General features: G+C 41.2%; 1 protein-coding gene across 1 annotated transcript in view; it reads right to left on the bottom strand.

Annotated features, from left to right (window-relative positions):
* The window catches only part of T265_05069 (hypothetical protein), a gene marked incomplete at both ends in the record, with an annotated part of 87001 nt that overhangs the window by 55573 nt on the left and 13747 nt on the right, over positions 1 to 17681 (bottom strand). Inside the window, 3 exons of the mRNA XM_009169980.1 lie at positions 1459 to 1533; positions 10810 to 10852; positions 14068 to 14403. Coding sequence (XP_009168244.1) covers positions 1459 to 1533; positions 10810 to 10852; positions 14068 to 14403 — 454 coding nt within the window. The remainder of the gene's footprint in view (positions 1 to 1458; positions 1534 to 10809; positions 10853 to 14067; positions 14404 to 17681) is intronic.

Consider the following 17681-nt stretch of genomic DNA (forward strand, 5'->3'; position numbering starts at 1 on the left):
AATATATGTAAAATATAAAAATATAAAATATAATATAATATCTATAAAACGCTCCCAAGGAGGAATGCGTCCTATAGCTCTCGCTAAGGCGCTCTGGCCTTAGTTGACCACATCAAGTGGTGTCAGCAAAATCTGCCCTCTCTCACCTTTCGTCTTCAAGTTCGTCAGTGATACGATTATGGAAGATTCACTATCTGCCTCAAATACCTGTAAATCAGAAGTTATCACGGGTTGTTCGCTCACAGACATTCAGTACGCAGACGACATAGCTCTTCTTGGATCCGATGCCATAATAATGCAAACAGTATTAAAATATCTAAATAATCGTCCTTCACGGTTTATCTTGCGCTTCACACCTACAAAGTGTAAAGTACTACTGCAGAACTGGGTAGTCTCAAAGCCTAGTCCCATATTTGCGATTGAGCCACTTGAGTAATGAGACAAGTTTTCTAGCTAGACAGCCATATCAGCCCTGGTGGTCTTTCTTCCTAACTGGGAAGGTCAGAGCAACTTTTGCGAACCTGCGTCACCTGTGGCCTAAGTGTGACATCAACTTGCTCGTTATGGGTGGAGTTTACAATGCTGTTGTACGATCCATATTGCTATACGGGTTAGAAAACTGGCCAGTGTGTGCCGAGGACATCAAAGTACTTTCAGTGTTTAACAGTCGATGTGTTTGGAGCACTGCTCCAGTCTGATTGCAATATCGGATCAGCAATGCTGAACAGCTTCGAATGTTTCTTCGGTGGAAATAACTCTGCATAGGCTGCACCAATTTGGCCGTGTGCTGCGTATACCAGTGCACCGACTTCCTCGAAGGGCGGAGAGGACGAAAACAATCCCGAAAAAGTGAAACAACGAATTGGCAGCCAAGTGTGAAATTCATTATTAGTAATCTCAGCTGGGTTGGCCATTGCTGTCCTCCTGGATTGGAATCTCACTATGGGCCGCATCAGTGGTTATAGCCATTGTCAGACATGGCTCTCAATACTGCTGGTGCTTGTAAGCTATTGTCTCCAACGCATATCTCCCTTCATTAACTTCCACACTGACAACCGTGTATTCATTTTGAGTTCTTGTGCGTCTGATTCAGCATGCGAAAGCCACCATTGATGTATACTTTCTCATGATAGAACCAAATCCCACTGCTTTGATAAAAAACATTCGGTCATAGGTAAGCCGCCTTTTTACGCTACATTTGCGTGTTGGCCTTCCGCATAAAAATACCTTAGCCAGTGCATGCCAGAAATCTCCACTGGTGTACTGATTCAACCATTAGAACGATAACCTTAGCATCGCGAATGCTGATATTTTTCTTGGAAATCTTATTACTGAGCTCGCCTTTCTATATTTTCCAAATACGATTATAAAACAGAATCACATATTTCATTTCTGTGGTTCGCAAATTGCACATCCAATGATAACGATAGGGCAAAGTTTGGCCAGAAATTCATTTACCTTCTCCCTCTTCGCTCCCTTCATCATAGTCCCCATCATAATCGTTATCCTGTTCCGTAAAGGTAATTGTCCTCTCTAAAGTGGCAAGTCACGAAAACATAATGGTCACCATTCCGGATTTTCAGGAAATCATTAGATAACAGTTTCACGAAGCATAATTTCACAATTAGATATATAATTTAGGCGTTTGATTGTTTCTTTGTTATTTTCTCAACAAGAGTTTTAAAATCAACAACTGAGATTTGGAATGCAACAATTTGCCTCCTCACTCAGCTAACATCGTTCATGTACTTTGCAGTCATAAAAGCATCACAGCCTACTGCTCAGTATTCCATGCTTGAAACAACGAAATTATTCGGTCTCCGCTGGAAGAAACGGAGATGAATATGAACATGAGGAACTGCATGTACTATGGCGTTTGGAAAACACTATTTAGCTTAATAAATTTCAATGTGTTCGGAAAGTAGCTAAATTGACTGTGGTATACTAAACTGGCGGGGCCACACTGTAGATTTGCGGTCAGCTTGTGTGACGGGGAAGTCTGTTGGGGGAAGTCTGCTAGAAACGTCAGGCTGTTCAATGTCGGCGTACACAACATCGTCAGTTTCTTGTGTTGATATTATATTTTCGAAATCAAAATCTCGATGAAGCCGGCAGAGCAGTTGCGGTTCACGGTAGTTGCCATTGGAGCAAGTAATATTGTGAGGTTATGTCTACATTAACGAGGTGGTCAAAGCATCCCATCGAGATTTTTGCCGTGGTTTATATCAACAACAAACGTTTACAATAAAATTTCAATTAACCAGTACTCGGTAATCTTTGGGCAAGTATACTCAAAACGATGGATAATTGTGCGCTAGTCAGAATGTAATAAGCACGAAAACATCATGAGTGAAGTGAGTACAACTCAAAAGACTTCATTTAGAAACTAGTGTTGATAGAGCTTGTTTAAGCGCCAAAAAGGTAACCTTCGCTCTGGAGGCCCTCAATTTTATTGAAGAATATTAGCTTTTGGAGGTATTTCAATGTATAAAAATGGTATGGTTCAAATACTTTGTCTAAAACGTTAGGAATTAAAAAATCATTTACCTGGAACCTGAACCGGAGACCTGGAGGGTGGGCCTGAATTTTCATCTTCTGTTTGTGTCACTGGAGCAAAATATTCGCAGGATTTAACGAGATGTGCTAAATACATCTTTGATACATAACGATCTAGCTTCTTGCAGTTTTGCTTGAAAACCGTTTGACTGGCTTCCCAAATAGATAATAGCTGTATTATTTATGCATCCCTATGCAGTGTTCAGCACACTAGCTTATCATCCCATTCCTTTAAATAACTAAATATGGCAAACAGGCTTGCTCAGGTTAAACCACCTTACAAACAGCCGATATATCAAGATCAAAAGACAGAATGCTAAAGCAAACTATATAGGGTTAATGCCCTTCCATGGTCTGGTTTGGTTTATCAAATTAGCGGATTAATTCAGTATTCATGCCAACGTATCTGATTCATCTGTTGATTAGAAGGCTAACGGCTCATGCAGTTCCGACATTGCGAGATAACTACGCGCTTCTGTGCCCGATAATTGTCGTCACAGCGCAGATGTTGAATTGCTTCTTCTTACTTTGTTCAATAGAGCCATCCAAGTTTGAGAGTTTTTTATGCATAAGAAACGGTTCACGACAAGAATGGACATTTTCACTCGTATCCCATCAAATTTTTAAAGTATAATTTACATACAATCGACAATATCTCATGTGGTAGTTCAGAATAGATATGGGCCAGTGACAAATGCGCACACAAAAGGAGTGATATACTCAATTCCTGCTTTAGGCGGCTAAATTAAGACTAGCTTTCTTTATTTCCAATAACATCACGCAACCAGCTGGTATTTCATGCGTAGCAAACCCATTTTTTCCGGTGTTGAAAGAAAATCGTTCAGCTGTAACACCTTCATGGTGCCTGATTGTCATGCCACCGAAGGAAGCTCGAGGGCTGGGATACTGCCGAGTTGCCCAAGCCTAGACAGGGAAAGTCGAGAGGCAGAAATCGGGTTCGAAAATCGGACCTTCAGGTCAGTAGATCCGCACTCTAGCCACTTGAGCCCTCTTGAACCCCGGAGCATACTTGAATATGATCTGTCCCTAGAAACCATGTGGGCTCTGGTTTTTTTTTCGGGCAAGATAAAATAAGAATTTCGCATATCATGGTAGATGGCATGCGATGTGGCATGTACTGTGGCCTACGAGGTGAAACCGGGCAGCGCGTAGTTATAATATACAGGACAAGATGGTTACAAAGATGAGACCGTTAAAATGCAATTTCGTATAATTTCCGCCCTGAACCATCCCTGGCGTGAAGCTTATTCTCACTGCACAGATGCACAGTTGCAAAGATGCATACATCATCAGTGAACATAACGATGCATCCATACAGTAGATGATAGTCATGCTGCAACTGGAACTCCTAAGCGGAAAAAGAACCCATGTTTGTCCCTTCTCTAAAGATCGCAAGGCGTTTAGGCGCATCAATCACGGTGATGAAATTAACACCGGGTTTGGTTGAATTGCAGTTATCCTGAGAGCAGTGAGTGTAATCAGCAAAATAGCAAAAAGGTGGAAGATCTACCGTAACAGTGGATACCAAAGATGAAGCATGTGAGTAGTATGTGATTTTCGAATAAATCCACTTCGCATCAATTAAAACGTTAGGTTTATTAAGAATTTGGGAAATCGTTTTGTAGCATTTGTTTACGTTTGAGTGGTAGTAAACGAACAACCAGGAAAGTTCAGGAGATGCGTTCTAGAAGGAGATGAATACAAACAAGACGGATATAAACAAGATACATACGAGAATTTTGCTTCTCGTCCAATAGTCTGTACCTGTTCAGTTGATGTTATCCAATAGATAGCTCCGAAGCAAGGGCTTTCCTCTCACTGGGAACGCTTGATGGTCCTTTGGCTCTTCGAGATTGAAGAGGATCCCTGTTCCCTAGTTGGTATAAATTTTGGCTACCACTTTAAGATTAATTATATTTCCAGCGCACTATGTATGGACGTAAGCTGGGAAATGGGAATAAATACTTCAATATCTAATGCTCATTTATTTTTGAAGAAAACGCCAAAGGTAGCCACCTGATCCGGTTTCTTGTTGCCCACTGCCCTTAGAGCCTTTTCGTTTTTTCTGCAATAAATCAGATCAAAATAGCAACACAACGGATAAACGTAAGGTTCCACTTGTGAAGAAGCAACTTTCAAATAATTATCGCATTTGCTGGGTAGTCAGTGTGAAGAAAATATCCGAGTAAAAGTGCATTTTGTGGCCCCATGATCATTATCAGTATTCAAAAAACCGATATATTTATATCATTACACAAAAATGGGGTTAAGTTGCCAACATATTCCAGTGAAATTTCACGCTTTAACAAGGAGAACATGGCCCATAGTAAACGTGACTTACCTCTATACTTGTTAACAAGGAATTCATAATAATCGGTGTCCGTTTCCCCGACTTGCACCGGCAAGGAAGAAGCATGCGTATCAGTTTTAGAAAAAATGCGTTTAGCAAAATATACGGGTTGAAAACAACATATTGTAAAGCGAACAAAATGATATAAACCGCTTTTTTAGTGCTTTCCATTCTTCCTTTCGAATGTTTCGCGTCCTGATGACTGCTGTCTTCCAGGCGACCTTTCTTTATCACGCGCAACTATGGGTACCTGTTTGTCCGACATCTTGCGAGCTCAATAAATGCCGACGATCTCATAATCCAAGCAGGTGGGAACACGTTATGGTCTTGTTTGCAAACATTGTAATCGTGTAAAATAGATTATATCCTTAGTTGAAATCAGTTTTATCTCAGCACGACAATGACGCTAAAACTAATGGGGCATTTTTTACGCGCCTTAATAAACAGGCAATATGATCTACTTTATTTCGTGTTCCTATCTGAAATACCCAAGGAAATATTACAAAAGCGCATAATGCACCATCGTAATCGGAGACACCTTGCCCTATATTTTTCTTTGTAAAAAATTATATGAAGAGCAATATTTGCCTAACTTGGCACTACAATGTGCATGCGACAGGCATTTTTATAAACCTATTTAGTATAAAGGAAAACCTTTATTGGATGCTCATCCTGATCGTTTACCTGACAAATTACCCAACAGTGAAACAACATGTTTGTTTCACATCATCAAAAACGAGAGATGCCGCTGGGTTCCAAGTGAGTCTCTTGAAAAATCAAATGAGTTTTTAAATGAGTGTATTTTGCGAATGTTGGTTTACGCTACTGCGTAATCATAATCTAATCAGAGTAAGCTCTTTTTTGAGCAAAATGAGAAATTCAGTATAATTTGTCTCGTCCTATTGAAAAGCAAAGGCTAATCATGTCAGAAATCGAATTCTCGAAACACCTGTGTATAATTTCTGGAAATGTAGTTTAGCAAGAAGTTGATCTTTTATTTCTGGTTCATATATATTCCTAATCGGCATGCTAACTGTGGTTTCACGTCACACGTCACGGGAAGATTGAGGAGTTTGTGCCAGTGTACCAAATGCTCTATGTTAAGGAAAGTCTTCCGGCAGTGGTTTTTTGATAGAAACCTTATGGATAAACGTTAAAAATAACTCCAAATGAGAAGAACCCAATTCTTAATTGATCAGGACGCCTGTGAGTGTAGAAAACCTCCAGTGGAAACCAAATAAAACAATCCTAAAATGTTGATCACCTTTTCTGTTGAGGAAAACAGGGATAAGGATGTTGGCAACACAATCAGGTGTTTCGATGCTTTTTAGAAATCATTTTGCGCTGGCGGAGAGTGAACATTGAAGTTGTAGACGCCAAAATGTTTAATCACCTGATTATCGTTATTATTACGAATCTGGATTACGGACCGCAGCATTTCAAAACATATGAATCCCGCAAAACGAGAAGGTAGCTCAAAAATGGGCTACCGTTAACCCCTGTTAAAACCACTGAACACAAATGGCTCTAAAAAACAGCGTTAAATGTGCCTCAAGTAGTGGCCCTTGTCATCACACCAAGGCTAACACGTTTCGTAAAATCGACGTCGATTTTGCGCTTTCACTTTGCATATGATATTGCGACCACAATGTCTGTGTGCAGGCGCTACACGATGCTGTTGCCTACAGTCCGGCAAATCACTGATAGTATTCCGATCAAAACCTGAAATGAGTTTACAACTGCAGAATAGATTGTGAGTCTATAAGTCTTTAGTCTTACTCATCGAGAAGCCCCCACAAAAAACACCGGACATTGGTTGCGGAAGATCTCAATTTTCTTACACGCAACTCAACCACAATCCAATCACAATAAGCGTGGGATTAAATTTCCAGAGTTGATACGCCCAGCAACAGTAGATAATGCTGCCAAAGGGAGCAAAAAGCTTCCTTAGATCCACGGCATGTGATGAAGTATCTGAGATCTACTAACGAATTAGTAAATTCAGGAGAGTCAAATAAAGTTAATTTCATAGTATAGTGCATAGTTGTGATTAGCGAGGAAATGGAACCTTACGCCAGGACAGGAGGTTGATTTTTCAAACGAGAGGGATCTGAGTATGATCCATACACATTCCGCAAACGCCACATAATAAATCAGAACAAAACTTGTCTAGCGGGTTCCAAGCGTCTGTGGTGCCACCTGACTGAGAAGCCCTGACAAGCGGTCAACAAATCGTCACAAACAGGATACTTAAGGAATTGGGGTTCGATGATGATTCCGATGGGCACACCAATAACAACGCTCAAGCGTGAACACATTTATCTCAGATCGGTCTAAGGTGAGCCGGCGGAATAGTGGTAACACGCGGGCCTTGCATGTCAGGTGTCCGGAGTTCAAAATTCTGCATGGCCATTGAATAAGTACTGCTGTTGAGCGCGCTAATCGCGTCCATTGCCACCCCCTTTGGTGGCAGGATAACAAAACCAAGGCAGCAAAACTACTGTTCAAACGTGTGTGACATAAATATGAACAGTATTTATCCCGCAATCCTCAAAACACCAATTAAATGAAGTTTATTGACTTCGACCACTGTAATTGAGACCGGAAGTAGGAAAACAATGAGTCTGTAATACACCAACTCTCTGAGGTTAAGAGAACTCTCTCAGAACTTTCTGGAATTTCTTCCAGCATAGTCAGCGAATTCGATCCAAGTACGTTGCCTTGGTAGCCGATTTCCCCCAACGAATGATCAACCCATTGTTTGAGCATGACCTTTTACTTATTATGTGGGTGAAATAAGATCACGAAGAGGTAGAAAAGATGGCTCATATGCGGTAAAACATAAGACCGAGGATGCATGTCGACATATGTCGCGCTTTTGCACGGTAACCATCAGTTAGTTTAGCAAAATTCAGTCTTCGTGGTAGGGACAACCATATTTATGGTGTTAAACACAATAAGCAGCTTTAAGGGATGCACAAATTTGACTGATTTTATCACCAGCAAAACAAAAAACGACGTTTGTTCTTTGTCATGCAGTCGTCTTGAAGTCCATAAGATTTCACGCAAACATTCAGCGCTAAAGACGTAATTGCTATATGCCTCTATGTTCCTTGATCTTTACTTAGGTTGATTAGGTATGTTCTCTGGCGTCTGTGTGGCCAACAGTGAAGTAAAAGCTTCCCAGTGCCGTTGTGGTTCAAGTCGGCGGAAAAATGAGGATCAACGTCAATTTTGGGATATTCAGTTGGTATCTTGGGATTTAGCCTTCTGCGATGGGCTTGTGTGTGTGAAAAGAACACAGGGTATAAATCACAGACGTAGAGTTCCGTTAGATTGTCGTCAGTGTGGAAATTGAAATTGCCGGTATTGTACACTGACGTTGGAATTTAACAACACGTTGCACAATGTTGAACCGCCACACAAAATCATTTCTAGAGAGAATGATTTAAAGGGTCGGTGCATAAAGTGGCCTGAAAAATTGGAGCAGACAGCATGGATTAGTTATTCCCTTGCACAGACTAATTAACAGGAATTCAGAGGAAACTGTGTCGAACGGAGTTATTTCTACGAATCCTGATTTTACGTATTTCGTGACCATATTCCTCAAATCATTCTCCAAATGGTCGATGGAGGAGATAATAGCAGCTACGACCACAGTACAAAAAGTACGCCGTTATTACAGTACATACAGCCCGGATGTAATGTGGCTGTTTGGAAGGTTTTAAACAAAATATTGTAACGTTTCAACGCAAGATACTTCATCGCCAATATTCCATTTGTTCGGCAACTATCCCACGATATAGATTGCCCGGAAAATGTCACTATTGCCACGTGAAATCGGTTTCGAAATTATCTACCTGCAAATTATTTAGTCGGCTTGCTAACCCCCAATGAATTTTCACCTGTCTTAGGAATAAGCATCGTAAGTCATCACTGAAACCCGATGAAAGATCTGTTTGGCTTCTTAGGCATTGTTGTAGTGTGAGTGATAAACATAGGGATGCGCAATTCCGCGGCAAATGAATGTTATCCATTCAACGACGCTGAGAGTGCGGTGTGCAGGCGTTGGTGGTTTGCTCCCAAATGTATGACCGATTCAAGTCAAAATTCCCATGAAAATTACTAAAGACTGAAGGGCTGCAGGTAAACCTATTGAAATAAACGACTTTTTCTACATCGTAAAAGAAAGATTTTTGGAAACGACCAACAGACCTCCATCATTTGAAGGGACGCACAATATTCAGGTGCGTGTTGAACTAGATTTTCCGGGAACTTTTCAACAGAACTGCCTTATCATACCGTATGTATACCAAGAACCGCAGAAGCCATCATCATCAAAGGTAGTGTTTATATTGGTTTAGTTCAAAACGTATTTCTACCATAAATTCAAGCTTAAAATGAAATCCGTATCTATTTGTTTAGCGAATCAAATGTGCAACGTGATGCAACCTCCGTCCAGGAATCAACACCAATATTCTTGCCAAGTAGAAAGGAACTAAAAGCCTTTTGAATTCCGGATACATATCCCAGGGGGCCATGAGACTGTGGATCTGGTGCCTGAAAGTCTACCCCCACTTTTATGATGAACAAGGAATATTTTCGATACCTATGATAGCTCTCAAATGCAGTGGTTACGAGTGTGCAGTACGTACAAATAACTAAATAGTCTGTAAGCACACTTACTGGTTCTTTGTGGCCTGTATGAATCCCTTTTCTCCCTGGAGCGATCATCAATGTCTGAAGCTCCTGTTAGTGGGTTAGCAGCAAAATAGAAGTGATGAAATCAAGCAGAGGTTAGCCCAGTACATTCAACTGCTGATTAGCATCTTACCAACGAAACACGTAAAAATTCCTCAACGACTTTTTGCTCTGTTACCATGAATATACGAAGAATAAAGCTTCCTCACCTGTCAGAATGACGGCACAGATTAGTGTACCCAGCAAAACAACAATATTCGCCATTGGCGTGTTAAACTCTTGGCGTGCACATATGTGACGAGAGTTTTATCGGACAATAGGTCGTCTTGAAGGATGTTGATTGGTGCAGCATGCTCCATTGTAAAAGTGAGCTACTGCGTTGAACCACCAACTGTTTTCCGCTCTCATTTACCAGGTGATCAATACAGAGAAAAGGAACGGTCCACACTCCGCCGAAATTTTTTGCTACTGTTCTGAGCATGAATTCGCGAGCTTGGTTTTCCCTCTGGAAGTCCTATGAGTATCGCCGCTATGCTATCCTTTTACTGCATTTAAAGCTTTGCAGCGTTTGTTTAATATAGCTCTTTTTGTTGCGTGATAATATCGCAACATCCGAGGTTCACTTGAGGCGACAAAAATCCGCTTGGGTGCGACACAAAAAAACCCACGATCAAGCATTTAATAATAAATTTAAAATCAAGAAAGATAACCAACTGGTAGATAAGCATGAGTTTGCATGTTCAGATTATCCCGTTGTAGTGTTCACACTTCCACATTAACATAAAATTTGCATCCGAAACATTGCGTCTACACAAAGTTGTTCGCATAATCGTTTTGATCGCTACTCATGAACGTTCTTTAGGATGAATAAACACAGACTGACGCTATCTATCAAAACCTTGATCAAGAGGATGCATTCTGTGTTTCTTGACCAAAGCCGACAGTTGACCCCATCCTGGATACACGTGATGGTTTTCTAAATCAACCCATAAAGAAGGGCGAAATTGAACACATTGGTCTTTTGGCAGGTTTGTCCAACTTAAGTGATTTATCTCGAACCGAGTCGGCCCAACCACTCTCTGATCGCACTACGCCAGCAATCTTTGATTGCTGGATGGTTCAAAGGTCCGACAAGGTGTGCGCCCATGGGTCTAGTTTATGTATTACTCATGGCTACATACGGTGAATGAAAATTAAATGACACACAAATATGAGGATAATTAGCTGAAAAATGGAAAGGGAATGGAAGAGGACGCTTCTTTCTTACGCAATGCGGTCAGAATTAGTCTGACAGTATGTTAGTGCCCGTAATGGACTAAACGCATCTAAGCACCTTATCGAAGTAAGGTGTAAACGTCAGCACAGCCAAGACTCCTACCTAAGGTGCCAATTGTCCGGCACGCCGAGTCAAGCGATAAACAACGGCAAACACGAATACTATGTAAAAGATTATCTAAAGTGCGTATATACCCCAAAATCATCAGCCAACAAAAGTTACTGGCTGTGACTTTGAGAATCTCCAGCATAAGATCAACCCAGGCGGACTGAGAGATGCAGATCCCTCATTATCAGTGAAACATCGTTTTGTAAACCAAAAGGTGAACATTACAACCACTGGCTCAGATGATGGCTATTGATGTATAATCAACGTCATATTTCTGCTTTTTCCTTCTTACGCAGGCTGTGTGCCCATCCGAGACTCTGTTTACCTCTCGCCCAAGTTCTGTGGGTAATTATGTCGTGCTTGATAAAAACGTCGGCATAGGTGCACTTTCCGTTCAGCCAAAACGTTTTACGTTGGGTCGACACAAAAACCTTCACGATGTGTTGATACTTTAAAAGCATTCACAGAACGAAGTGAACATAGGTCGCAATTATCAGTACTCAATTTACTAGAGCATTTGGAACATCAGAATTGAAGAAAAGTTATCGCTAAACATCCAAACGACCGGGAAAATAAAACTCAGTTTTCCTAATGTAGCTAGGATGATAAGAGGATGCCAACCAGTCTCTTTCTGGAATAACATTCGCCTGAAATAGCACTCGCTACTCTGGTCAAAATATTTTCATTCCCCCTTGAAGTGCATATACTGTCGCCAAGATCATGAAAGTTGGTCAAACTAACTTCAACTCAGCAGCTGCTGTCATTATGTACTCCAAACATACAAAATATAGCTTTGTTGGCTGCATTTTCTTTTGACTGAGTGAACTGATCTTACGTCGTTTGATTTCATCCGCAGTTGATTTATGCGGATATGCGTCAGTAGTGAGTGATTTGATGTCGTCTAACATGGAGAGGAACCGCGTATTAAGAAGTCAACTGATTGCTAGAATCAAGACTAGGCTGATGTCCTATATAACGAAAGGCTTCATGGGGGACTGGTTAATTACCAATTCCCTAATGCGCTGAGGGCTAGTTTCTCTATAGGCGCGCATTGGTATGGCGTAAACTTTGAGCTTGCTGAATTTTTCAGCCGATGGGTCTTAGACCTCGAAAATGGCACCACTTACGGTTGGGACACAATTTAGTAGCCACACGCTCTTCATGTCCATCTGAGTCAACCCATTCCGGTTTACACTGGGTTACGTGTGTGACACTTCAGTATCCCGCTATTGATGTGTAAATGCGTAAGATCGAGTTACGAGCTTTGAAGCATGCATACTAGCCGACCAATACAAAGTAGGATATCAGATTTCCGAGAAATACACTCATTTGCAAAGCAATTTGGTTTTTCACGGGAGACTCAATCGAATCTCTCGTTTATGATGTTCTCCAGCTGGATGTGCTGCACACAGGCCGCCTCATGATTCAGTTGGCACGATATTCGAGATATCGCAGTATTATGAGGCGGCCTGTATGCAGCACATTCAGTTGGAGGACATCATAAACGAGAGATTCAATTGAGTCTCCGTTGAGAGCCAAATTGATTTGCAAATGAGTGTATTTCTCGAGAACAGTGCAATTTGGGTTCAAGTAGATCATAAGGTTGACGGAAACTCGGGGACGGCGCCTACCTGATGAGCTCTAAGAAGGGCGAAACCGTTCGTGGGCTGTCGAAGAGTTTTCGGCAACCTTGTGAATAGTTTCCCTTAGGATATCAGATGTTTTACACGCACACACCAAGTGTACGTGAGGTCTAATCGAACATCGGACACCTGACACTATAGTGTGGTTTTCACTGGCTTTGAAAAGTGAGGGGAAATGTTTATAAAGAAACGCCATATCGTGAAGAAAATGTTTTATGTCTCGAAGTCTGAATGGCAGAGAGACTATTCCTAACTCACACTCGAGGCCTCTGTTTGTTAAAAACATATGCAACGGGACGGATAAGGACACACAGCAACGTCCGAGATCTGGGTTAGCTAGTGCAATGTTTTCATTGATCGGATGAAGGAACTGTACTGTGACTTGTGCGTCGTTCTTTGTGACATAGTTGTCCGTTCTACTGTGTTCTTCTTATGGGCGTGATTTTGGACCTCTGAATTTTCATCTCCCGAAATTTGCAGCGTATGGAATGTTCTGCTCGGTAATCAGAAACTCCTAGCAAATCCACTGGCGTCTCTTCCGTGATTTTTACAGGAACTTAACGTGTTAAATGCCTAGTTGTCCGCATTTACACTCAAGCAATAACCTACCTAAGCAAAAAATTTCTCCAAACGTAACTTCTTAGGTCATGCCCATACGTCCGATATCATTGGATTCGTCCTTTTTTGTGAGCATCATTAGGTATTTAAAGTGCTGACAGACTAGCCGTCCGGTGAGTGTTTTCTTCATTACCACACAACCAAATCGAAATTGGTGTAAAGCGTTCACCGGTAACCTAAAATACGCCTATAGCCAGACGACTGCAGCGCGAATACCGCACACCGTTAATCAGCAATCATCATCATCGACAGCATGACATCAGTGTTCAACACCGATGCTTCACTGCCGTTCAACCATGATTTATTTGAAAGCCTTATTGTAAAGAAAAGAGTAAAGGTGGACATGGAAGGGACTTAGTGCTTATCAGCAAATCATGTAGACTAATAGTAATTTGTTTATTCTGTTCATTTTCTCCATCATTTTTTATGCATTTTCTTTTCCTACTAATTGAGTCTTGTTCGATAGATATCCAGTGCAAATAGTTTCCGTTACTGGCAGTCCCAATGGCATAACGCTGAACTGAAAATGCCTTTTCCGGCCGCATTCGACCAAGCAACTCACGTCATTTGCACGGTTGGGTTGAGTGTTGCCGATATGTCTGACTAAAAAACGTCCCTCGTAAAAGTGTTTCTGATATGCGATTATCTGGCTTACTGAGTGCAAAAGCAGGCCAAAATTGTCGGTTGGTAAAACCAGTGTAAATGTAGATTTGAGTTTGTTGTTCGTTGCTGTATTTTCTGTGGGGTAACCAAGGCTGCTTCGAATCCCATGGCTATAGGATTGTTGCACCTACCGGTTCCAGGGTTGCTGACCGGTAAATGCTTGCGAAATATTCTGAAAACCTCCTGACGCTGGTTGCAGACAAGGTATGGGTGGCAGCTTCGTACGGAAGCATCGGCTTCAAATCTATACCCCGCTCGAATGTCGATGCTAAGTGTGATGCATAATGAATGAAATTCTCGTGCATTGTCTTTTGTGTGTCTTGTTTTGTAAGAATTATGTCTGGCTTATCATGTATCATGAAATATTCTTTGAAAGCGGCACACATGTTTCTGGACTCACGATCAACTCGCCGCTTCAGTTCAATGCAGACACTGTCAGCACTCTGCACACTTTCAGATTCCACGTGCTATGAGTAAAACTTCAAATGGTTCGACACCCAAGCAATGAAAAATATAACAGAGCGATAATGCATTCACACAAGTGTCCAATGTCTGGAGCTTTGTCGTGTCAATAAACCACATGGTGCACCGCCGACCAACGCTTCGAAACGTGAGAATTATATTAAGATGTTGCACGAAGCATAAGGGGATTCGACTTGCTGCTATTGGTAAAGTAACACAAATCTGTAGTCAAATTCAGTCTTGTGAATTACAAATTACGAAACTTTCAACTGAATTTCACTCTGAATAGACTTTCTCCAGATTGAGAGTTCTTTTAGCGATCCTCATTAGCTTGGATGCGTTAAACGGTTGTCAGTGTGGTTGATGTTGATGTGCCTCACTGAGTTCTGGATGAAATTTAGATGCTTGACAAATTCATAAAACAGCGTCTTTTGTGAATGCGTCCCCTGTTAGTCCCAGTCAATTACCACTCAACTTTTGTGTCAGATTTGTAGTAAATAGACGCAATGTTTGGACCCACTCAAATCTTTTTAAAGAGATTTGCTTCAGTTTAGGTAGAGAAAAAATCCGTGACAAAACGTCTTAAATATCTGGCGTATACCGAAGGTCAATGATTCAAGTTTTCACGGATTTTACATTTCACTGACGTCGTTTACCACACTGCTGATATGTGACAATTTGCCCGATTTTCCATTAGGCCTCCGCTACGAAAAATCGTTTTCCTGACTTTGTGGTGGTTGCTCCTGCCATCCCAACAACCTAAACCACACAAATGGTGAACGTTTTAACACCCAAAACTTGAACTCCTCTTTCCCATCTGCGTATGGCATAATGCGAATTATTGACTAGAAATATTTTTTCGTCCGCGGAAATTACTAAGTTGCCCACAAATTTGCCAGCCTATTTTCATTAGATGCAATATAGTGTACGTCTTAGCGTCTCAACTTTCTGATGTTGGGCAAACTCCGTCAGCCATTATCTATATATTCTCACACTGCTAACAGTCTATCAGCGACCTGTGTTGGATTTGCGCCACTCAATAAATAACACGTCCATCAAGAGCATCATTGGTTTAATGGCCAGTAAGCAAGAATGCCCATTCGGCCTAAATCCCGTGATTGAGCCCGGAGCGGCGCTATGTCCTGTCTGAGTACGAGCTAGGTCGGCTGCTCGTGGATGATGGATGGCACGGAGGAGGCAGGGCTTAGATCTCCTGGAATTACATTAGAAGCGCACTGAGGACGATCCTAGTATGGTTCAATCACTTACACAATGCTTCTCAGCTCTTGAGCACAGACTGGTTTCGCTGAGACAAAGTGGCGTTTAAACTTTTTAGGTTTGGTGGAAAGTGAACGTTTTCTTTATTTTGTATGACATCTGAGTGCATTTAAAATGACGGTTACGCTATTATCATGCTTCAAACGAAGCGCTGATATAAACAGGGAAAATTGCAAATGGGTGTTGATTTTGGTATTAGGGAGACATGGTCTTAAACATGGATGTTATTTACATTGTCATCAGGATTTTCCTTTGACTGTGTTGCAGTCTACTGTAACGCTGATGACCACACTGGACCCCTGTTTTGGAGCCAGTCAAAACTTCGTAATATGAGATTCTTGAAACCTGACATCTTGTTTGATGAGGCAGAACCATTTACAATGGCCTGGGGTGCGAGTCTTATATGCAATGCAGCATAGAAGCCTCTTCGTTGTTCGAACCGATGAGTGCAGCGCCAACGCCCTGAATGATGTGGCAGTCTAACACAGGAGCCTGCCACTCAGCAGATATAACCCAACCGAAGAGCACAGAAATCGCATAAACATACATAAACGAGTGACATAATTTGAAACTTCAATGGAGATACAATGAAAGGACGGATTTAACCGAAGATGTCAACCTGTTGCAAATATACTGTGGCCGATCAAAGCTTACGAAACAGCCGTGATATTTTTTGAGTGACGGTCTTAAATATTCCAACCGCAAGTGTTTGGTACTTCTGACAGTGGCACTTGTAACACTTCCTGCTTGATACTGCTTAACCATAATAGATGTTAACAGCTAAATTAACCGTTCCTTGAAGTATTTTTGGAATCCGCACTCGCAAACCAGCTGTTCGCGTCAAGAGTGTCCCTGTCGAGAGTCAAACACAGAGCATTTCCAGCAGCCAATGTGCACCTGACTCAAACGACTCGTAGGTAGGTAAAGATTACACACACAGGTCTGTAGGGACAGAATCAGGCTCAAGATTTTGCCGGGTAGGTAAAGGTTATTTTTAAGCAAGATTCTACAACTCGGTGCGGGAAACAACATCAAAGTGCATCGTTTTGAGGATCTCTCTTTTTGATCATGTGGTCATTCTTCAGACTTCCATTTACAAAGTTCGAGCAACTTGCAAAAGATAAAAAACTGAAAATCTTTAAATTCATCTAAATACAATCGGTAAGAAAAATTTCACCTGGTATGTCATTCCAGAATCCAATATCTAATGACCTATGTTTGTGAATTTCAGTCATTTGTCGTTGACTACCAGAGCTTTTAATTAGACTTCTGCTGGTTCTAAATCAACAGGAAAACTAAATGGTTTAGCTAAAGTGCAAATGTGTTAAAATACCTATGAAACTGTTAATAACAGTTCGAAAACACAGGACCTTGACAGNTTTACCAGGTGATCAATACAGAGAAAAGGAACGGTCCACACTCCGCCGAAATTTTTTGCTACTGTTCTGAGCATGAATTCGCGAGCTTGGTTTTCCCTCTGGAAGTCCTATGAGTATCGCCGCTATGCTATCCTTTTACTGCATTTAAAGCTTTGGAACATTTGTTTAATATAGCTCTTTTTGTTGCGTGATAATATCGCAACATCCGAGGTTCACTTGAGGTGACAAAAATCCGCTTTAGTGCGACACAACAAAACACACGATCAAGTATTTAATAATAAATTTAAAATCAAGAAAGATAACCAACTGGTAGATAAGCATGAGTTTGCATGTTCAGATTATCCCGTTGTAGTGTTCACACTTCCACATTAACATAAAATTTGCATCCGAAACATTGCGTCTACACAAAGTTGTCCGCATAATCGTTTTGATCACTACTCATGAATGTTCTTTAGGATGAATAAACACAGACTGACGCTATCTATCAAAACCTTGATCAAGAGGATGAATTCTGTGTTTCTTGACCAAAGCCGACAGTTGACCCCATCCTAGATACACGTGATGGTTTTCTAAATCAACCGATAAAGAACGGCGAAATCGAACACATTGGTCTTTTAGCAGTTTTG

The sequence above is a fragment of the Opisthorchis viverrini genome (genome assembly GCF_000715545.1).
Source record: "Opisthorchis viverrini unplaced genomic scaffold opera_v5_87, whole genome shotgun sequence".
In the NCBI taxonomy this organism is placed as follows: domain Eukaryota; kingdom Metazoa; phylum Platyhelminthes; class Trematoda; order Opisthorchiida; family Opisthorchiidae; genus Opisthorchis; species Opisthorchis viverrini.